Source organism: Selaginella moellendorffii, unplaced genomic scaffold, assembly GCF_000143415.4.
Source record: "Selaginella moellendorffii unplaced genomic scaffold, v1.0 SELMOscaffold_125, whole genome shotgun sequence".
NCBI lineage: Eukaryota > Viridiplantae > Streptophyta > Lycopodiopsida > Selaginellales > Selaginellaceae > Selaginella > Selaginella moellendorffii.
In genome coordinates, this window is record NW_003314386.1 from 307555 (window position 1) to 330400 (window position 22846).

The window sequence follows — 22846 nt, forward strand, 5'->3', positions numbered from 1 at the left end:
GGCCAGCATGAGCTTTTTCTAATCTATCATTCTCGCTGGCTGCTACTTAACGAAGATGTTGCAGGCTCGCGCTTGTGGCAGCGATGCTCGGTAAGCTTTCATCTTTTGAGGCGCCAAGTATTGTATTCCAGGCATGTCCTCAAAGACGTGGTCGAGATGCCCGTTCTGGCATACGTGGAGAGCATCATGACACCATAAAACCCTATGCAATTTATAAAGCTGATAAACCCTTTTATATTGATCTCTTTTAAGCTCCTTGAGAATATTCCTATTTAATTGGGTTCAGCCCCACACCTTTATTCTATATACTGAGAAGAGTGTTGTTCAATTCACAAAACTTACCTGCAGCTTTAAGTGATTCAATATTCCCGCTTCGATGGTGTGCAAAACGCTCTACTTACCACCTGACACGAGCCATCAGGCCCGCTGCCGACATTATCCGGCAGGAGAAGGAGCGCTCTGAGAAAGATGCAGCACCACTCTAAGCTACCAGCCCTAGGCAGCAGGTTGCCGGCGACATCAAGCGCTCGGCTGCAGAGTCAGTCCTGCCTCAGACTGGGTGTTGCTGAGCTAGAGAGTGGACGATGTGCCTGGACGTGGTTGAATTGGTGATAAGCTTGACTTGACTGCCACCAGACCCGTTGTCCCTGCCTTGAGCTCCTTGAGCTTGAGAGCTTTGTACTTCATGCAAGTGCGGCAACCATGCGTCGAATGATGCTCTCGCCTTTCCTGGTTGCGGACACCACTCGCGTAAATTCCTGCGACCTGCCAGCTTGTTCACCGGGCCCCCGGTGGAAGTGGCAGCCGTGCACGGCCACACAACCCTTGTCTCGCCAGCTTCGGAATGCGGCAAGTAGTCGATCTAGCTTTCACGAGAGATCAGTTAGCAATTGCGTGAGAACAAAACGAACTATCCCACTCTACCTGAACGATTTGCATCTCCTTGGTGCTAGATGTTTTTCTCGGAGATTAAGTAGCTGGGATCGGCAGTTTCAACTCCCTGTCAATTCAAACTTTGCAGTTAACAAGACAAGAGAAAGCGTTCAAAGGAGTCTTATCCATGACGACGCGTGCCAACCGCGGTGAGGCCCAGTGGCACCGTCCATGATGCTGGCTTCCATCTAGTTGTCAACACCGATCATCTCGTTGTCCTCCATTGCACGCACCTGTAGAAAGGTGGCGTGGCGATCGATTTTCACGTAAAAAAAGCCTCGGCCAAGGGAAGGATCGCAATGAACTTCAACACAACCGGCATGTTTTGAGCCAGTGCGGATCACACAGGGCACCTCGAGGTCGGGGTGAAAGAAACTACATCCTAGGAGACTATGGCAGTGGCACGAATAAAAGATGACCACTCAGGAAGAAGAAGAGGAAGATCTCACGGTCTTCTCAAGCAATGCCAAGAGGTAGACTTCGTGGTTCTTGAGCCGTTGAACTTGGTGTATCCCGGCCCTCCGGCATACAGGGTGTGGAGCTGGTCACATATGGGATGCGTTTTTGCAGAGGGAAGTTGAGAATGCGTGATCTCCTCAACCGGATGGCTTGCCAGCACACTTAGTTTTGATTCATGGGAAGAACTCCACACGTAAAATGGAGAGATGATCCACGATAAAAGAAAGAGGCCAGTCCAAGCATGTAAGTGTCACCATAAGGCTACTGCCTTGCCTCCTCAATGCAAGCTGATGCAGCGAACAGCCAAAATCGTTCGCATAAATAGCTGCAAGCACTCAAATAAAAAGATTAAAGCAGAAGGCAAATTAGCTGCTAGCTCTTGTTTGCTTCCAGAAAATCCTGGAGCCTTGAAAAGGACCGGAAGGCCTCGTGATCATGAAGAATAGATAATGATTACACTCAATGCGTTAAAAGGAAATGGCAATTTGAGAATAAAAGAGCATATTTGGGCGGGAAAGCAGCCAAGTGCGATGGCGGAGAAGGAGAAGGCGATGAACAAAAAGGCTACACATCACGTTCATGAAGGAGAAGCAGTTGGATCATAACCTTAAGATCTACAGGGAGGTACAAAAATCTGTTTCTTTGCTTTGAATGAATTCTTTTGTTGCACAGAAGAATTCCCTTGCTCCTCCACCTCCTCCTCCTCCTCAGGAGCATGACTATCCAAAGCCAGAGGCGGAGACGAAGCCCGAGGCAGAGGAAGAGGCAGAGGCAGAATAGAAGCCCATTGCCACGATTCATATCTTGCTCACAAGTATATTATATTTTAAGTAGCCACTATTCAATGTGAATTGAACCCATACTATTTGCTCCAATACCATATATACCACACTTATTTTATCCTCATTTACCCTTTAAAGTTCTAAGGATCCATAGTGACAATATATTTAAATATCATCCCATAATCACATGTGTTATATAATTTAAAACCTTTTCAATACTACTTGAAGTTGAACTTTTTGAGAAGTCACCTAGCCTAGTACTATTTAGTCAAATATATATGTGAAGATCAATTTTTCAACTAGTTTAGGCAAAGACTGATAAAGGATCTAGCAATACCAACCTTTTGTTGTAGTGCACCCTATCTCTTCCCCCTTAAACCAATTGGATAGGAAGGATTGTTAAAACTAAGTTACTATAAAGACTAGCATCCAAGAAAGTTCAAGTTTGCATATGCATATTATGGGGTGATGGATCCCAACAAAGTGAACCTAGTGAAGGAATTGAAGCGTATTTAAGTATTGTGATATATTACATTGACATCTTCTTGTCCCCAACTCGAAGGCTATATCAAAGCTGTTGCAGAAACATCTTTCTTCTTCAAGTTTACTTTGTTTATACTTAGAGACTAATTTCAATTCTTTTTTGCGTATAGGCTGTGACAACTTTGGATATTGCAAGACAAGGCTTGCAATCTGAAGGACAACTTCATTTCAAATGAGATTTTTCCGGATATTTAGATTAGTTGCCACTACAACGTTCTCCTTATCAAGTTATTCAGAGATAAGTATTGAAAACACCCCATTCCTATAGATTGAGACAAGATTAGACCATTGTGAGTCACTTTTTAGCAAAATTGGTGGTATGGTGAGAAATGAGTGAATTTATGACTCATTTGATTTGCTGGATAGTGCTGGTTCCATAAACCAAATTGCTGAGATGAAGGCTATATCAATTTTAAAGTTTCCAGCTTCACATAAGAAACAAGAATCTATATGGGAATATTTAACAAAGACTTGAGAAGCAACATGGAGGAACAGTTGCATTAAAGCTGACTGACTATACAGGTATGTCTTTGTTAAATATTCTTTAATCTTACTCTCTTTCTCAAGTATAGAAACAGATTTGAAAAATATACAAGCTCTTCAAGCTGGCTTGCTTGAGGCGAAAGGTTTACTCTAAGTGGAGCAAACTTTGGAAATATAAGGATTTTTTTCACAAAAAGGCAGCAAAAGCGTTAGAAGCTATGAATTGAACAAGTGGTGAGGGAGATGTTTCAAAAGAGGTGGAAAGCAGTATCACTTATGATGATGAAGAGCTAGCAGCATTGTTGGAACTACAACATACTTTTGATAGTATGATTGATGAAGAAGAAACACTACCTCAACCACAAATGCCACAGCAGGAAAGCTTCAAGCTGTTTGTGGATTGATGGTGGATACAATCTTAAATTTTTCTTTCCTTGGGTTGCTCTGTTGCCAAAAGCTGAAAACTCTCTAGCCGAGGTTGTGAGGGTCGGTATTCATGGCGATGCCGTTTATGGCAAGTTGGAAGATTTCTGGACTTCTTGCAATGCAAGCAATGCTGGAAACTGCAGGTATGTGTCAAGACAAAGTTTGTCAAGGCCAACAGTGTCCATTCCAGGCGGATTTTCATGGAGACATTCAAGACAATGTATGGCTTAAACAAAGACCAACTGGAGCTTCCAACGATGCCATTTGGCGTCTGGTCTGGTAAGCATTGCTGGGCTATGTCTACCTCATCTTTCGTGGAGTTCGTCATGTTTTCCTGGTCTGTTGCAGTTTGTTGCACATACTCCAACTTAACTGGGTATCTTGTCCTAGGATGTTCGTGGACGCTCTCGATTCTCAGCTCTACGTTGACAATCACGATCATGGAAACTGTCCTCTTGCAACCACACATGGTACAACCTCGAATTCTTGTGGCTGTGAGTTCTAAATACTAAATCTCTTAGGCTCAACACTGCTATTGCTGTCTACTTGAGGTCCTGGTGAACGTTTGGGCGTATCACAGTGCCAGGAGACTCATCTACGTGGATCCTGAGACGGGTATAATGATGGAGCAGAATGCTCTCGAGAGCCGACGCAGGCAGATGAAAGTGAAGTGGTTCAGCTTTAGCGTGCTCAAGGGAATGGATGGCCGAGAAAGTTGACGACGAGCATCCTACGTACCGGTGGCTCTGGCCACACACGGGAGAAGTGTTCTGGCAGGGAATTCTGGAGAGGGAGAGGCAGGAGAGATACAACATGAAGTTGGAAAGGAAGCGCAGGAACAAGGAGAGGCTGGCTAGAATGCGTAGCCGTTACAAGCAGAAGTCTCTGGGCCGCTATGTGAAGTCACCACCGGAAGAGACGGAGTAAGATCAAGCTGTGAATACTGCTGCTCGGTGAACAGATTCTTGGGTGATTGTTTTCAGAGCCAGGAGAGTTCTTTCGACGCGAATTGTAGTGTACGACTATCAAGAGGTAAACTTTTTAGTGTACATATTCAGTGTCATTGCTACTAATGAGATTTTCCAGCGTGATGATTCTTGGAAGCTGCAAATGACCTAGCGCTGAAGGATCCGATCAAAACACGTTTGAGTGAAGAACAGGCAGGAAGCTAGCTCCAGCAAAACAGGAAAATTGATCTATTATGGGTGCTGTGTTGCTCGCAACTCTGGAGCAGTTCACCACGAACTTGGGAAAGTTTATGTTCCTGTGGGCGACTGTGGTTCTCCTGGGGGGATTCGTGAACGATCTGAAAACCTTGGACTTCTACTACGTCATTCTCCTGCTCGTTAGCTATGGCATCAGGGGCTTCCGATTTCTCAACTTGTCCCAAGGCTTAAAGAAACGAAAGGTGAATTCCCGCCTGATCCTACTCGTCATCGCCCTCTTTCCCCTCATCGCCCTCTTTGGCCCCTTGGGCGGCCCAGTATTGTTCTTGCAATGCCGCTGCTTCTCTTGCTGCTGCCTCTCAGATTTTTGTACAATGCTCGCTCCGGGCGCTCATTCGTCATCGTCTACAACATGGCCTACAATACTGAGATCGTTCTGGCTCTCGTCAGCCTCAGAGCCACGATCGTCTGGCTACCACAGCACCACAATTATCCAAAGTTCAACGAGCTCGTCGCAATGATCAGCTTCTCCTCGATCGTCATCGCCGAGTCGAGCTTGTTCCTGTGCATCCACGGCTGCTGGGAGATCATATCAGTGAGGTACAAGAAGGCGAAGAAGAACAGGGACCGACCGAGATTTCTCCTGGAAACTAAGTCCAAGTTCTTCGTTGCCGTGTACGAGACGACGTTGAGAGATGGAGCCATCAAGGGGCTAAGGATGAACTTGGTCGACTACGTCGCGAACGAGTTCTTGGAATCGAGAGGCAACCGGGAGCTGAGGAAGAGCTTGCTGATGCTGGATGCGGTGTGCCACTGGGAAGAAGAAGATCAGAGAAAGCAAAGTGGGAAGCTCCTCTTGGCATCTAAGCGTCAAGTTGTGGAGCGGCTGTTCGAGTGCATGAGCCACAAGTACTATCTCATCTACCGGCGAGCGGCGATTTCTCTAGCGGCCGAGATCTGCGAAGATGAAAACGCCTTCTTAGCTGTGGCACACCTCGTCCAGGCCAGTGGTGAAGGCGTCTCGCTTCTGGTGAAAGCGCTGGAGCCGGATACCAACAAGTCGGTGCTGGAGCTGCTAGGAAAGGTTGCGGCATTTGGAGGGATTGCCAATGCCGAGCCGGGTGTGATCGCGAACTTTGATTTTGCTCGAGGGGATACGCACAAGGAGTGGAAGGATTCCCTGCGCTATACCTTCAATGGCGATGGAGATGATCCAGCCAGGGTCGATGTAGAGCCAGAGATCCAGATCTCCAGGCAGAAGATCGCAGCGAATTTGAGGACGCTACTCAGGAAGAATCACGACTTGACAAGGTACCTCGCGAATGCTCTCTTTTGTTCCTCCCAGGAGCTCCAGGAGCTAGCTCTAGACGCTCATGGTGATCTTCTCCCTGGCTACAAGAGCGTCATCTATGGATTGTTCCACCTCCTCCGTACCTGCCAAGCTGATCCACTAGGAAGCAAAGTGGCAGTAGTGCTGGATCTTCTCTGCTGCAAGAATCGCCAGTACCTGGAAACGCTACTCGATGGAAGCGGCAGTAGCAGTGACGATGTTATAGCAGTTCTCATGAGCGCGCTCTCCTTTGGTTTGGATAATCACGATGGCGAGAGGAGCAAGCATGCAATGTCGATTCTGTGCAGCCTCCACGACCAGAAGCTGTTGAGCATGGAGCAGGAGAAAGCGCTGGACATCGCAAAGATCGTGGACATGGTGACCACTATGACGAGCTCAAGACCAAGTGACCATGGCTTGACTGGGGAGAGCTCGACCACCCAACCCATGGAAGGGATCGATCTGGCATTAGAAGTAGCCGAGCTTTGAGGTTTAGCTGCGCGGCCATCACAATCCTCATCAGCTGTTCCGACGGCATCACGGATTCACAATCAACCAAGGTAGGATTTGGCAGATGATCTCTTGGAGAAGAGCACGCCAGCGCTGCATTGGCAAGACCCCCCAAATTCCCCACAGAGGGAAACTAAACAGATCAGGATTCCAGAGATGCCGCAACACAGCATTTCATTCTAAATCTTGCTAATTCAAAACCAATATATTCCCAATTGTTTGAATCTTTGGCACGACTACAACTCCAGTCAAACACACAAGTCTAAGAGAAACGTCAATGCAGATTTAGAAAATTCTCTCATTCGGATTCTCTTTTCTGATTGCCACGCCACTGACTATTCCTGCTCGAACTGGAGCTTTTCTGTTGACGTACTAAAGATCCCGCTCTACGCGGGAATGGCGCAAGCAAGGAGGACGGATCCCGGAACTCGGAGTTTGAATAGTCGCAGGACGATCATCTTCCTCTGTCTGCCAGGAAGAAAGGTGATCAATGTACCTGAAAGATTTTCTAGCAAATCGTTTTGTGTTTGCTTGAAGTTTTCCATTGACAGTCAGGCCCCAGAAAAGTTGAAGAATGTACCGCTGTGAAAGTTATGGATGGATTCAGCAGGTACGCATGGGTCTGTTCCTCTTGGCTCAACGGCCACTAGCCGTTCCAGAGCGTCTTTGGCTTATCATTACATTGCCAGCAATGAGCTTTTTCTAATCTATCATTCTCTCTGGCTGTTACTTCACGAAGATGTTGCAGGCTTGCGCTTGTGGCAGCGATGCTCGGTAAGCTTTCATCTTTCGAGGCGTCGAGTATTGTATTCCAGGCATGTCCTCAAAGACGTTGTCGAGATGCCCGTTCTGGCATACGCGGAGAGCATCACCGCCTGCAAAGTGGCATCCGGGGCCGAGTTGAAAGTTTCCATGACTTCGAGCATATCTCCATTTGCCGCCAAGCCAAGCCAGGACATTCCAGCTGGGAATTCTTCGAAACAAAGCTCTTGCTTGATCGCCATCTTCTGGACGTTCGCTTCCATCAGAGCCGTCCATGACACCTTTTGCGGCATGGATAAAGAAGGCCTTGGGCCGGTCAACGCAACCGCTGCCGGCGATCACGGTCAACCCCAACTCCGGCATTCTGCCAGTCAAGGTCAGCAACTGGTCCACGTGCACGTTTGTCGCGACCATGGAATTCCACGTTGACTCGGTCCCTTCGTGGCATTTCGCCAAAGACCTTGGAAGCGTCCGCTAAGAAGCCGCGTTGACTGTAAGAGACGAGAAGGGTGTTCCACGCAGTCATGTTCCACTGCGGCATGAGATGAAAGCAAATGGCCAGCATAGGCATTTGTAAATTCCTTTTGAGAACGGGAGAACTAGGGTTTTTCCTTTTTTCTTTTTGTACACTCTAAAAGGGCAATGAAATACACCTTTCTAGATTGGCACGACATAATCTTGTTAGATTGGTCTCAAGTGTTGAGCAACTCTCCTGTGTCTGCTATAATCTGAAACGATGTGTTACAAGGTATGGGTACGTTTCGGGCTTCAAACAACTAGGTGGGATGGCTTAGGGATCAGATCAGCTCCACTGCATGTTTCCGAAATGTAACGAACTGCCCTGGGACGTTGAGGGGGAGGGCATGGCTTTCTTGGACTGGCGTCATCTAAAGTTCACACTCGTCAACCATTGCCAGACAACTCCGCTGTGGGATCAGTCCTTCCACAGAGCCCTCGTCGTCGTCTTCAACCACAATTCATCATGGTCAGGTTCGTGAGTCTCCTAGCTTGATTGAACTAGATCTGTATTGGCAAGCGTCCATAACAAAGGTTATTAGATAGTATGAAGGCATGAGGTTGGGGAAGTATCAGCAAGGTGCTAAGAAAACGCTCTCAACACTTGATGGCACCATGCTTAACCTGTCCTTCGATCAAAGACACCTGACCCTAGTAAGTCTCATGCTAAGTTCGTGGAAGGATATGCTAGTAGATGAATAAATTTCATTGATTGATTTGTTCAATGAAGGAGAAGAAGAAGTTGTTTCACCTGTATCAGATGTGCTCATAGCAAAGAGAACACAACGGTTGAATGACAACAAATAGTTTCAACAGTTGCAGCCATCAAGAAAAGTTGCAGTGCAGTTGCAGGTTCCAACTATGACATCAGTAACAGGAGTCAGTCCGGAACCAGTACAATCCCACTGATTGCTTTACTTCACCGAAACACACTAACGGCCTGGTTGTTGTCTCAAACACAACAGTTGCACTGTTCTTGGTGAAGAGAGGTAGAGATTGGCTAGAGTCTAGATCATGTATATAGTCCTACTGCTCAAGCGTGGTGATGGCATCTCAAATTAGGGCAGCTGGCAGTGGACAACAACCAACTCATGGCCAACACTCTTTTGTATATAATTTTTGCTCAGTTACATATTTATATAATTTGCTATTTGTCTATTGATGTTTGGCTGATGTGGCTCTCAGCCTAGATCACTGATGTGGTGTTCGTGTCTTTTCCCACACTCCCCTCAAGGAAAGCATCATTAACTAGTCAACACTGCTTCTGGAAGATGATGAGAGGAAGAGGTTTTGTTAGGATGTCAGCCACCATTGAGACTATTAAGAAGAATTCCAGAAGTGCTTAGACAAAGCTATAGCAGACATATTGTCACACCACAGTTTGATAGATTTTGTCGTCACTCTCAAGTCCTGAAGGACTATTTGGAGCCAAATAGCCTCCTTCGCAGCAGCAGCAGCAAACACATACTCTGCCTTTGTCCTGGACATGGCTTTGAGAGATTGTCTTTTGCTACACCAGCTAATCATGTTGCCAGGAGGAAAATGTAACCAGATGTAGGGCACTGGTCATCACTGTTTCCTCCCCAATTCGCATCAGTAAACTCAACCAGTTTCGAGCTTGTCGAGCTCTTGCCTTTGCAAGGTTATATTTCTAGTTCTAGAAACATACCACATGATCCATTTAGTCACTGCCCAATGAGTTATGGTCCAGGTACTTTGCCACACAGCCCATTGAATAGGCAGGGTCTGGTTTTCTTGACCAGATAGCTGATTATGGATTGATAAAGCCTCTCATTCTCCTCCTTGGGAATTGGATTAGCAGAAGTAGCTTTGGAGAGCTTGGAACCAGCCTCCGTTGGTGTAGCAACGAGCATGAATCATAGAGTACCTCTTGAGGATATTTGTGATATACTTAGCCAGAGAAAGTTCCAGAATCCCTCATTGCCTGTTCTGGTGAACCAAGATGCCTAAGCTCAAATTGTGAGAAACATGATTGCTTGATCTGGTTGAGAAGACAAAGTTGGTTAGAGGCCAAGTATGCTATCATCTATATAGAGCAAGTGGAAGCCTCGACTTTGTCTAAAGATGTAGAGATTAGTGTTTGTTGTACTGCGCATATAACCAAGAGAAATGTTGTACCACATTCTCCGTGATTGTTTAAGGCCGTAGAAACAAGGTGCTCTTCATCAACATGCACAACGCCAAGAGGTTGAGCTATGTAGACCTGAGCTCATTGTTCAGAAAAACTATACACAAGTCTAACTGATGAGGGTTAAAAGCAAATTAATCATTGTGAGCTTTACAGGCTGTAAGTTGCAGAGTAATCCAACCCTAGAACTTGAGAATTTGCAAGCTACAAAGTGAGCTTTGACCGTGCCATCAGCTTTGTACTTGTGTTTAAACAGCCACTTGGCTAATACAAGATTGCAACCTAAGTTTGGTTGGCACACTCTGTTAAGCAACAGAGTACTGGTGGAGAATGCCAACTTCCTGAAGAAACTAATGGAATTCATTGGAAACAAATTCCCCTCCACCATCTGTCATCTTATAAGCTTTGAAGTGTACAAACAGTTCAGTATCATTAATAAAAGATACGAAGTACCTTTTATGGCTCAAGGAAATAGTAGACTATCCTTGAAGCACCATCGTCTTGGGATCATAGAGGGAAGGGAGTTGTGGCTGCTTCCCTATTGGCATGCTCCACAAATCCCGAGCTGCCTAGAGGGAAGTGTGAAGCCTTCAACCAAATTGCAATGAGCAATGAGGTGGATGTGCCCAAGACGAGGTGCCAATGGCAAATAGGAGATGGGTCATAATAGGCAAGCAGCTGCCTCTTGGATTCTGAGGGAAATAGTAATTTTGTATTAAGATGGTAGAGAGTATCATACATCAGCCACTATCACCATCTGGTCCAAAGATAGTACAGCCAGTAGTGCAGAAGAACGTGGAGAAGCCTTTGGTTAGATGCTACACTAACTGAAAGAACTGTTTGATCCCTGGAATATAGAACATCCTCTTGAGATGTTTGTGTGAGCTATTAGGAAGTTTGATGACCACCATTCCATGCCCAGTGATTGTGAGTGCTCTCATGTCTCCCACGTACACCTGTTTCAAGGTCTCCAACTCAATGTAAGTATGGAAGGCAGATCTGAGAAGTGTGATATGCATTGAAGCCCCAGAATCCATCCGAAGGGTTTCAGCTTCTGATCCCTGAGATGAGCAAACGTCATCATGAGAAGGGTGTCAGGTTGAGAATAATAGCATGGGTTCTTTTCAGCAGCTTTCTTGAGGTCGGACTCCTGCTCCACATGTTCTATCTTGCCATAGTAGGCCTTTGCATTTCTTGATAGTGTTGATGCCAGATTGGGAAGAAGAGTCGTTGGACTTCTGCATGAAAGCCCCTTTCTTCTTGTCTCCAGAAGGTTTGCTACCGATATACGAGGCCTGCTCATGAAGAGCATCCCGAGAGGCCTTATTGTGTTCCTCATCTTGCACTCTTCTTCCAAGACTAAAGAGTCTCAAGCATTTGATCTGGAATGAACAAGAGCATAGACGAGAACTACTGTAACTCTGGGTAATAGAGCAAAGGATGAGCACCTTGGTTGAGACCGGAGACCCAGCCTCTTTGAGTTTAGCCATGAGTCCACGAAGCTTGCTGATGTAGGGCGATTGGCTCGTATTCAACTTGATACTAACTTCATAACATGTCGGTTAAATATTGTGTCTCTTGACGTTTGCCTGATGTGGCTCTCAACCTGGATCGCTGACATGGCGTTCTTGTGTTTTCCCACATTTTGGACGGCAGCGTCTACAATGTCTTTAGCTGCGCTTCTAATCCTGGCTTTATAATTCTTTAGGTAATACTCTTTGGATTCAATCCTAGAATGAGGTGCCAGCCACTAGTGCATCCATCTAAACAATGAAGGTGGTTTTCATTTGGGGCAGTGTGTGCATAAGAGCTGCCTCCCTTCTTGGAGACGCACACAATGACGATTTAAATTGCAAGAATTATAACACATATCTCATGGTAGGAGTTTGGAAGTGACTTATGCACATTATAACTACACACGCCCACTCAAATCTGGACTCTAAACTTGATCTTGGTAAACTTGGTTGCTCAAAAAAAGAAAAAAACGTGCCTAAAAGAATAATCCATGGAGTTGATAGTGCTCATGGCTCACATGGCACATCCATCTCCACAATCTATGGTGCGAGTTCCAGTCTGGCCCATGACTCTGATCTTCTTCTTGCCTCCGGGAAATACACAGCTTAAGCTATGCTGTGCAACACCAGCTATGAGTTGAAATTATAACGGACCTTTGTTGCTAAGTCCTAAAGCCATTATAGAAGTTAAGAATTTCTGGCTTCCCCAGCTCAACGTTTCCTGAAGGCTTGGTGCAAGGTAACGAGCTAAAAAGTATACGTAAACAGTTTCCTTTATCTATGCTTAAATTTTTTTACAAATAATGTTCTCAAGTGAGTGAATAGTAATGAGGCCTACCTTGTTGTCCACGTGAATTCTTGAAGAAATAGACAAGATCTCTAGCTCATTCGAGGGAGATATCCTCTTTGGCTTGTGCATGCCCCATCATGCACTTTCGTATGAGAAATCAATCTCACTTTGATCTTGTCAAACTATGAAGAAACACCGGCTGCCAAACTCGGGTTGAACATCCACCTGGTATGAAACGAAAAAGAATGCAAAAACTTGGGAGAAAAATAGAGCATATGCTTTCAAAGCTTGATGTAAGTAATACCACATCCAACCTTGATTTCACACTCCCGATGGTATTGTGTCGCTTCCTCTAGCAAGATGAGTTTGTCTTCATTTCCTAGACTCTCACCAATGTTGTATCTTAGACACATTGAGAAAAACAAGAGTTTTAGAACGAAACTATTCTTTTTTCCGCTGACCTCAAGTGTAGGATGTGTTAAATCGTGAACACCAAATGCTCAAACATGTCAAACTCAATGTCCTCTTTGCTCTTGTCTTCGTCTGGATCTGGCAGCTGGAAAGACAAAAATCCATTTACCTCCCTGGCAATAGCCACAAGCCATTCCCTTTTAGGGGTAGGATAGGTGTAGTGCACTGTAGGATAAATTTTAGGTACATGCAAAGGAATTTTTTATTTTAAAATAAAGTAGATTTATCAATAGTAGCATCTAAATTGATGTGGCTGATTATATCCAAGAAACAAGGTGGGTTATCTTTCAGGCATCATTATGCACCTTTTAAATTAGAAATTCAAAATGATCTTTGTGAAGTGATCCTAAGAGAATGGCTTTGAAAATGGAAAAGTTGTAAATATTACATTCTCTCAAGAAAGTAAGTGGGTAGTAAATGGCAATAGGGTTTTGATTAGAGATTTTAATGTGGCATATGTTCAAGTTGAGTTAAATCAATAACAAAGCTTCATTGATAATGTAATTGAAGTGACACAAGTTTGCTTTATTCATGTTTTTGTTCACATTATATAACATTCACACTTGTTATTTTTACATTAGCAGGTTGCTGATTGTATTTGGAATCTAATACATGGAGTGGAACAAGAATTTCAAAGGTGGGGTAAAATTAGATATCTTAAAGAATTTGATCTCATCTCACTTGAAGATTGAGGGATATAAACTTGCTATAAAAACCACTTTTTTAGTTGGTAGTGACTTAAGTTCCTCCTTGGTTTCATCAGCCTCTATGAACTAATAACTCATGGATAAAACAATGGAGAAAGTTGCTAAGACTTGCAAAGAGTTAAGCTACAAATTTATTCTTTAGCCAAATTGTTAATTTCAGCAATTTAGAGAGCATAAAAATTCATTGCACAATGTGCAACTATATGGTTTAACTCTTTCTATAATGGGGTAAATACTTTATCATTGTGTTCATTTCAAATTTAATTCATTCTTTAGGCTCTTATACTCACAACATAAAGCAACATTTTGTCTTCAAATGTTATGTCAAAACAATCATGCAAAGCACTATAGATCGCAAAGCAAAGTGAAAAATTAATAATCTGGATGTTGATGGCCGCCCCTGCAAGTTTCTTGTTACTGATCCACAACAGCCAAGTATCACTAAATTCTTTCCAACAACAAGTAAATTTACTTCTTTGATTAGTTTTTTAAAATATAGCAATACAAAATGGAGTAGGGACATTCTCAAGTAGTAAGTGATGAGAATGTTATAAAATCATGTTATAATTTGAATATCTTTTATTTGTGTTGAAATGGTGTCATAATTATTAGGGATATCATTTTCCAACATATATGTATCACAAAAAGCCATTTTTATAAGATAAACCAGGATTGGTTCGCTAAGTTGGAAACTCGACAAATTATGATTTATCTTGGAATAAAAGTTAATATTGAAAGTACTTTTCGTCATAAATCATGCCTTTGAGTTGATTATGAAGGTTTTTCAAATCTAATATGCCTGAAGTGTGCTTTAGTTCCTATGGAAAATGGCTTTAGAATGCAAGTTGCTCACTAAATCAAGTTAAATGATAGAGGTGGTGTTGCTAGAGGTTCAAGAGTGGTTGCATATGCTAATTATCGACTGTATACTTTATCATCAAAAAAGCTTTTTGCTAATGCACGATCAAAGCATCAATTTATAGATAGCTTGAGACTCAAGTTATGAAGCAACACCAGAGAATAACTGTCTTGTCAATGAAAGTTCAAGGTCTTAGTGAGCATTGTTTAGAGGATTTAACTCGCATGGATACTAGAAAATTTTGCAAGGACATTTGTGATGCAACAAGGCATGGCAAATTTGAAAGGAAGACAGGGTTTTAGAATTTTCTCATGGATATATCTAGAAACTTGTCTTGGGTAACAAGTGGACAATGATAGAATACAAGCTCGAAGTAGATTTTTGAGGCTAATTGAATCCATAAAAGAGCACGAATGTATGATTTTATATCCTTAAACTTTGTTGGGCCAAGTACTTTTATGACTAGATGAGATATGAGAATGATGCTTCACTACAATGTTGGAGTGTAGGTATTTTTCTATAGTTTTTTGAAATTTTTATACACAAACTAAGCATTGAGTTTATAATTTTACATATTAGAAATTTTTTGTTAAAGTAAGGGTAAGAGAGGAAGGATACAATAACATTACAGTAGTTTTTGACAATTTCCAACAAGTTCATTATGGTTGTGTGCCTATGATGAACCCGCTATGCTACAATCTGCTAAAGTTAGTTTTTGTTATCCAACTTACTTGCAATAGGTATTTAGAAATCTTAGTTGTGATTATAATAACTTTAATTTTACGGGTTTGATAACATGGATATTTAGCATCAATGGGAGTGAGTACACGATGCTTGGGACAAAAGTTTGCGGCAAGTTCTCGGCCCGATAATTGGCCATGCATCTGATAGTGATTCAAGGCATCAAAAATTAATGCTACAAGACTACACAACTAAAGATGGTGGTTGTTTTAAAATTGATTGGGATGGCTGTGTTTACAACATTACAGAAAGAGGATGGATCTATTTATGGACTACATGATCAAGACTTTATCCACAATGGCAAAAAAACTTGTCAATCCACTAGATTCTTCAAGAAATCTTATCCTTGGGAAGTTATTAACAACACTAAATCATGTTAAAGAGGTCTTTGTTGCTCTTCCAAGACATGAACATAGCTTGAATTAAGATGATGTGGATAGGAAGGACTATCAAAATTGAGCTGCTGCATAGAGACTAGCATTTAAGAAAGTTCAAGCTTGCATATGCATGCTACGGGGTGGTGGATCCCAACCAAGTGAACTTAGTGAAGGAATTAAAGTGTACTTAAGTATTGTGGCAGATTACATTGACATTTTCTTGTCTCTAACTAGAAGGCTGTATCAAAGTTGCTACAAAAACATCTTTCTTCTTCAAGTTTGCTTTGTTTATACTTAGAGATTAATTTCAGTTCTTTTTTGTGTATAGGCTGTGATGACTTTAGATATTGCAAGACAAAGCTTAGAACAACTTCATTTCAAATGAGATTTTTTTGGATATTCAAATTAGTTGCCACTACAATGTTCTTCTTATCAAGTTATTCATAGATAAATATTGAAAACACCACATTCCTCTAGATGAGACAGAATCAAACTGTTGTGAGTCATTTTTCAACAAGATTGATGGTATGGTGAGAAACTAGTGAACTTATGACTCATTTGATTTGTTGGATAGTGCTGGTTCTATAAACCAAATTGTTGAGATAAAGGTTACATCAATTTTAAAGTTTCCAGCTTCACATGAGAAACAAAAATCTATATGGGAATATTTAACAAAGACTTGAGAAGTAACAAGGAGGAATAGTTGCATTGAAGCTGACTGATTATATAGGTATGTCTTTGTTAAATATTTTTTAATCTTACTCTCTTTATCAAGTATAGAAATAGATTTGAAAATTATGCAAGCTCTTCAAGCCGGCTTGCTTGAGGCAAAAGGTTTACTCTGTTTTTTAAGTATATCTCTACCAGATTCCAAGTGGAGCAAACCTTGGAAATATGAAGATTTTTTTCACAAAAAGGTAGCAAAAGCGCTAGAAGCTGTGAATGGAACAGATGATAAGGGAGATGTTCTAGAAGAGGTGGAAAGCAATATCACTTATGATGATGAAGAGCTAGCAGCATCATTGGAATTACAGCATACTTTTGATAGTATGATTGATGAAGAGGCACTGCCTCAACCACAAATGCCACAGCAGGAAAAGTTCAAGCTGTTTGTGGATTGATGGTGGATACGATCTTAAATTTTTCTGTCCTCAGGTTGCTCTGTTGCCAAAAGCTGAAAACTCTCTAGCCGAGGTTGTGAGGGTCGGTATTCATAGCAATGCCGTTTATGGCAAGTTGGAAGATTTCTGGACTTCTTGCGATGCACGCAATGCTGGAAACTGCAGGTATGTGTCGAGACAAAGTTTGTCAAGGCCAACGGTGTCCATTCCAGGCGGATTTTCATGGAGACATTCAAGACAATGTATGGCTTAAACAAAGACCAACTGGAGCTTCCAACGATGTCATCTGGTGTCTGGTCTAGCAAGCATTGCTGGGCTATGTCTACCTCATCTTTTGTGGAGTTCGTCATGTTTTCCTGGTCTATTGCAGTTTGTGGCACATACTCCAACGAAATATCTTCTTAACTGGTTATCTTGTCCTAGGATGTTCGTGGACGCTCTCGATTCTCAGCTCGACGTTGAATATCACGATCATGGAAACTGTCCTCTTGCAACCACTCAACTGGAGGTATGGTACAACCTCGAATTCTTGTGGCTGTGAGTTCTAAATACTAAATATCTTAGGCTCAACACTGCTACTGCCGTTTACTTGAGGTCCTGGTGAACGTTTGGGCGTATCACAGTGCCAGGAGACTCATCTACGTGGATTCTGAGACGGGTATAATGATGGAGCAGAACGCTCTCGAGAGCCGACGCGGGCATGAAAGTCAAGTGGTTCAGCTTTAACGTGCTCAAGGGAATGGACGAAGACATGGCCGAGAAAGTTGACGACGAGCATCCTACGTACCGGTGGCTCTGGCCACACACGGGAGAAGTGTTCTGGCAGGGAATTTTGGAGAGGGAGAGGCAGGAGAGATACAACATGAAGTTGGAAAGGAAGCGCAGGAACAAGGAGAGGCTGGCTAGAATGTGTAGCCGTTACAAGCAGAAGTCTCTGGGCCGCTATGTGAAGTCACCACCGGAAGAGATGGAGCAAGATCAAGCTGTGAATACTGCTGCTCGGTGAACAGATTTTTGGGTGATTGTTTGAGAGCCAGGAGAGCTCTTTCGACGCAAATTGTATACGGCAAGTAAACTTTTTAGTGTACATATTCAGTGTCATTGCTATTAATGAGATTTTCCAGCGTGATTCTTGGAAACTCTAGCTCACTGGACGTTTCCCTCCAAACGACCAAAGTTTTGTCTAGCGCTGAAGAATCCGATCAAAACACGCTTGAGTGAAGAACAGGCAAGAATATAGCTCCAGCAAAACCAGGACAGGGGGAATTGATCTATAATGGGTGCTGTGTTGCTCGCAACTCTGGAGCAGTTCACCATGAACTTGGGAAAGTTTATGTTCCTGTGCGCGACTGTGGTTCTCCTGGGGGGATTCGTGAACGATCTGAAAGTCTGTGACTTCTACTACGTCACTTTCCTGCTCGTTAGCTATGGCATCAGGAGCTTCCGGTTTCTCAACTTAGCCGAAGGCTTAAGGAAACCAAAGGTGAACAGCCGCCTGGTCCTACTCTTCATCGTCCTCTTTGTCCTCATCCCCGTCCTGGTATTCTTCGTGATGGTCGTGCTTCTCTTGCTGCTGCTTCTCAGATTCTTGTATAGTGCTCGCTCCCAGAGCTCATTCGTCATCATCTACAACATGGCCCTGGAGATCGTTCTGGCTCTCGTCAGCCTTGGAACCACGATCCTCTGGCTACCACAGCACCACAAGTATCCAAAGTCCAACGAGTTCGTCGCAATGATCAGCTTCTTCTCGATCGTCATTGCCGAGTCGAGCTTGTTCCTGTGCATCCGCGGCTGCTGGGAGATCATATCAGTGAGGTACAAGCAGGCGAAGAAGAACAGGGACCGACCGAGATTTCTCCTGGAAACTAAGTCCAAGTTCTTCGTTGCCGTGTACGAGACGACGTTGAGAGATGGAGCCATCAAGGGGCTAAGGATGAACTTGGTCGACTACGTCGCGAACGAGTTCTTGGAATCGAGAGGCAACCGGGAGCTGAGGAAGAGCTTGCTGATGCTGGATGCGGTGTGTCACTGGGAAGAAGAAGATCAGAGAAAGCGAAGTGGGAAGCTTCTCTTGGCATCCAAGCGTGAAGTTGTGGAGCGGCTGTTCGAGTGCATGAGCCACAAGTACTATCTCATCTACCGGCGAGCGGCGATTTCTCTAGTGGCCGAGATCTGCGAAGATGAAAACGCCTTCTTCGCTGTGGCACACGTCGTCCAGGCCAGTGATGGAGGCGTCTCGCTTCTGGTGAAAGCGCTGGAGCCGGATACCAACAAGTCGGTGCTGGAGCTGCTAGGAAAGCTTGCGGCATTTGGAGGGATTACCAATGCCGAGCCGGGTGTGATCGCAAACTTTGATTTTTCTCAAGGGGATATGCACAAGAAGTGGAAGGATTCTCTCAGGAATGGAGAATGGATCATCTCCATCGATGCAGGAGATGATCCTGCCAGGGTGCCAGAGATCCAGAGCTCCAAGCAGAAGATCGCAAAGAATTACTCAGAAAGAATCACGACTTGACAAGGTACCTCGCGAATGCTCTCTTTTGTTCCTCCCAGGAGCTCCAGGAGCTAGCTCTAGACGCTCTCGCGGCATTGCTAGCCTATGATCCCAGCGATGGTGATCTTCTCCCTGGCTACAAGAGCGTCATCTGTGGATTGTTCCAGCTCCTCCGTGCCTGCCAAGCTGATCCACTAGGAAGCAAAGTGGCAGTAGTGCTGGATCTTCTCTGCCGCAAGAATCGCCAGTACCTGGAAACGCTGCTCGATGGATGTTATAGCAGTTCTCATGAGCGCGCTCTCCTTTGGTTTGGATCATCACGATGGCGAGAGGAGCAAACATACAATGTCGATTCTGTGCAGCCTCCACGACCAGAAGCTGTTGAGCGTGGAGCAGGAGAAAGCGTGGGACATTGCAAAGATCGTGGACATGGTGAGCTTTGGAGGTCATGACTTGGTGTTTTCACAACTTCAACTCCATAATCCTCAGTAGAATTTGAGGTCACACACTTTAACATTACTGATCTTGTTCTCTCTAGATTCTTCTTTTTTTCTTTCTTAATCTTCCCAATTTAAAATGACATGCTGATAATCTAATAAAATTCACACTGATAATTTTTACTGCTACTGTGAGATTCTACTCCTCATGGCTAGTGCTCTTTTGGCACAATGCCTGGTTTAATTATGCTTCCAATCAGGCCGATCTCGTTATGCATTCCTACCATTTTTGCCAAACAAAGCAAAAAATGTGGTAAATGGCCATGCATACCAATATATATATATGCTTTAAGAAAAAGTCGCATAAAGATTATTTTGTGCATCAATTTTGCAAAGATGGTAGAGAGTATCATACTAGATGCCATCAGCCACTGGATAACCATCTAGTGCAAATATAGTAGTCAATAAAAAGAAGGTGGAAAAACCTTTGGTTGGATGCTATGCCAACAGAAAAAATTATTTGACTAGCACCTGGAACATGGAACATCTTCTTGAGGCATTTATGTGAGCCATTAGGAAGTTTGATGACCAGCCTTCCATGCCCAACAACTGTGAGTGTTCTCATGTACACTGCAGAATATGCATTGAAGCCTCGGAATCCATCAAAAAGGTTTCAGCTTTTGATCCCTAAAATGAGCATCATGAGAAGGGTATTCATGCATGGGTTCTTCTTAGAAACTCTCTTGAGGCAGCGTGATTTTGCCACCGTAAGAACAAGGGTCTTTGTGTTTTTTTGGTAGTGTTGGTGCCAGATTGGGAAGAAGAGTTGTTGCGCCTCCCACCTGTAAACTTGCAAGATCAACAAAGAACACAAGAACAACACTTGTAGCATACTTGCGATGCTTCCGCTATTGCAAGAAAGCCCATTTCTTTTTGTCTCCAGAGGGCTTGCTACTGATATACAGAGCCTGCTCACAAGCAGCATCCCTAGAGACCTTACTGTGTTCCCTCATCTTGCGCTCTTCTTCAACAAAGCCGAGTAAACTGTCTCAAGCGTTTGACCTGGAATGAACAAGAGCATAGACGAGAACTGCTGTAACTCTGGGGCAACAGAGCAAAGGATGAGCGCCTTTGCTTGTTCTTCTGAGACCGGACCTCTTTGAGTTCAGCCATGAGTCCACGGGCTAGGTTGCAGATCCATGTGCATGTTCAGGAACTTCTGGATAAGCATGACTTTGGCATTCTCAACCTTGGCTGAGAAGACAGCGAGTACTTCCCAGTTTGCATGTGCATTTCTTTGCGAAATCGAGCAAGTGCACGTATTTGTCACAGATAGCGCCTTGCAATTGTGACTCTCCCATGCGGGTCGAAGCGCGAGGTCCACAGGTTTAAGCTCTGTTCCCCAGCAATCGAACTCTCATACGCCATATTGCGAAACTTGTTCCCATAAATTTATTAAGCATCTTTTCCCAACCATCCCAGGTTCCAGAATAAGATCCTGGATTTGCAGGAGGTGGGGGAGGAGGAGGAGGAGAGCCATTGTTTAGAGACTAGAGACAAATCATTGCATTTGTTCCCTCCTCTTGTGCTCCTGGATTTGGCGTTCCACTCTCACAAGTATTGCGAGCGCTCACGTCCTCTCTTCTTCATCGGTCGGTATTCTCTTGCACCAGTCCATTGGATTATAGTCAACCTGATACCATTCTCAGTTAACTTCATAAATACCTCGCTATGTGTCTGTTAACGTTTGGCTGAGGTGGATCGCTGATGTGGTGTTCTTGTGTTTTCCCACATTTTGGCGGGCCGTGCCTACGATGTCTTAAGCTGCGCTTCTAATCCTAGTTTTACAATTCTTTATCAACTCTATAAATTGCAAGAATTATAATATCATATCTGTAGGTTCATGCACATTAGAACTACAACCCACTCAAATCTGGACTCGAAACTTGATCTTGGTAAACTTGTTATAACGGACCTTTGTTGCTAAAGCCATTATAGAAGTTTAGAATTTTCCCCAGCTCAACGTTTCCTGAAGGCTTGGCGCAAGGTAACGAAATTGAAGATGAGGTAAAAAGTATACGTAAACAGTTTTCTTTATCTATGCTTAAAAAATTTTACAATGTTCTCAAGTGAGTGAATAGTAGTGAGGCCTACCTTGTTGTCCACGTGAATTCTTGAAGAAATAGACAAGATCTCTAGCTCGTTCGACGGAGATATCCTCTTTGGCTTGTGCATGCCCCATCATGCACTTTCGATACGAGAAATCAATCTCACTTTGATCTTGTCGAACTATGAAGAAACACCGGCTGCCAAACTCGGGATGAACATCCACCTGGTATGAAACGAAAGAGAATGCAAAAACTTGGGGAGAAAAATAGAGCATATGCTTGCAAACCTTGATGTAAGAAATACCACATCCAACCTTGATTTCACGCTCCGGATGGTATGGTATCGCTTCCTCTAGCAAGATGAGCTCGTCTTCATTTCCTAGCCTCTCACCAATGTTGTATCTTAGACACACCAAGAAAAACAAGAGTTTTAGAACAAAACTATTCTTTTTTCCACTGACCTCAAGTGTAGGATGTGTCGAATCGTGAGCACCAAATGCTCAAACATGTCAAACTCAATGTCCTCTTCGCTCCTGTCTTCGTCTGGATCTGGCAGCTGGAAAGACAAACATTTAGAAGGAAAACGATTAAAACTCAAGAAGAACGAGGACACGTAGTTTTCTTACGGGAGGTGGCTCGCTGTAGAGGAGCCTCCTACGCATCTCATCTCGAAAGTTGTCACTGGAAGGATCGGGCACTTGATCTGAGGAGCCTGGCCGAGTATCGGGCTTGTCGGGAAAGTTCTCCAGGAAGCTCAAGATCCTGCTTTGATCCACCTCCTCCTGCTGCTGCTGGTGCTTGCCTTCTGGAACTGGAATCGGCTTTGGCTTGGGGCTGAGCTGTGGAAATCTCTCCTCGTCAAAGAATCCAAAGCTCTCTTGATCCGCGGGGAGGCATCTAGCCGGAGGGAGAAGGAAGAATTGGCGAGTTACACTTCGCTTCTGGGTCCTAGCTCTCCCGCAAAGCCTGGGCTGCGCTTCAATGGCATGGAAGCTCGAGGAGCACGTAAGAACACAATGCTCCATTTCCTGAATTCTATCGATCCCTCGCTAGCTAAGGTGATTTTAGCTTACGCCAGAGCGACCCAAATTCGCTGCTGCATCGCCCACCAGTCCGATCGATGCCGCGGCGCCATTGCCCGTGGAGAATGCGCGAGAGAAGTGAGAGA

General features: G+C 43.9%; 3 protein-coding genes across 5 annotated transcripts in view; 2 read left to right on the forward strand and 1 right to left on the reverse strand.

Annotated features, from left to right (window-relative positions):
• The window catches only part of LOC9644818, a 10101-nt gene extending 3179 nt beyond the window's left edge, over nt 1-6922 (forward strand). Inside the window, exons 1-2 of one of the 2 annotated variants that reach the window (XM_024665685.1) lie at nt 4560-4658; nt 4713-6922. In XM_024665685.1, the coding sequence (XP_024521453.1) occupies nt 5124-6611 (1488 nt within the window). In that variant the 5' untranslated portion in view covers nt 4560-4658; nt 4713-5123 and the 3' untranslated portion in view covers nt 6612-6922. Of the gene's footprint in view, nt 1-4559; nt 4659-4712 lie in introns of those variants that run through there. The other variant, XM_024665686.1, reaches the window with a different exon arrangement.
• On the forward strand, nt 3697-17645 carry LOC9644820. Its single transcript, XM_024665665.1, has 3 exons — nt 3697-3900; nt 4148-4321; nt 17376-17645. The coding sequence occupies exons 1-3, from the start codon at nt 3697-3699 to the stop codon at nt 17643-17645; spliced, it is 648 nt and encodes a 215-aa protein (XP_024521433.1).
• A 4000-nt stretch (nt 17646-21645) lies between these two features.
• LOC9644822 lies at nt 21646-22838 on the reverse strand. Of its 2 annotated transcripts, XM_024665648.1 has the most exons (4): nt 22305-22838; nt 22140-22234; nt 21966-22080; nt 21646-21902 (listed from the first exon to the last, which is right to left on the reverse strand). In XM_024665648.1, exons 1-4 carry the CDS (start codon nt 22701-22703, stop codon nt 21696-21698), a joined length of 816 nt encoding a protein of 271 aa, XP_024521416.1. In that variant the 5' UTR covers nt 22704-22838; the 3' UTR covers nt 21646-21695. The 2 variants fall into 2 exon arrangements, with proteins under 2 accessions (XP_024521416.1, XP_024521415.1); XM_024665647.1 differs by having other exon boundaries at nt 21646-22080.
• Between the last annotated feature and the right edge of the window lie 8 nt (nt 22839-22846).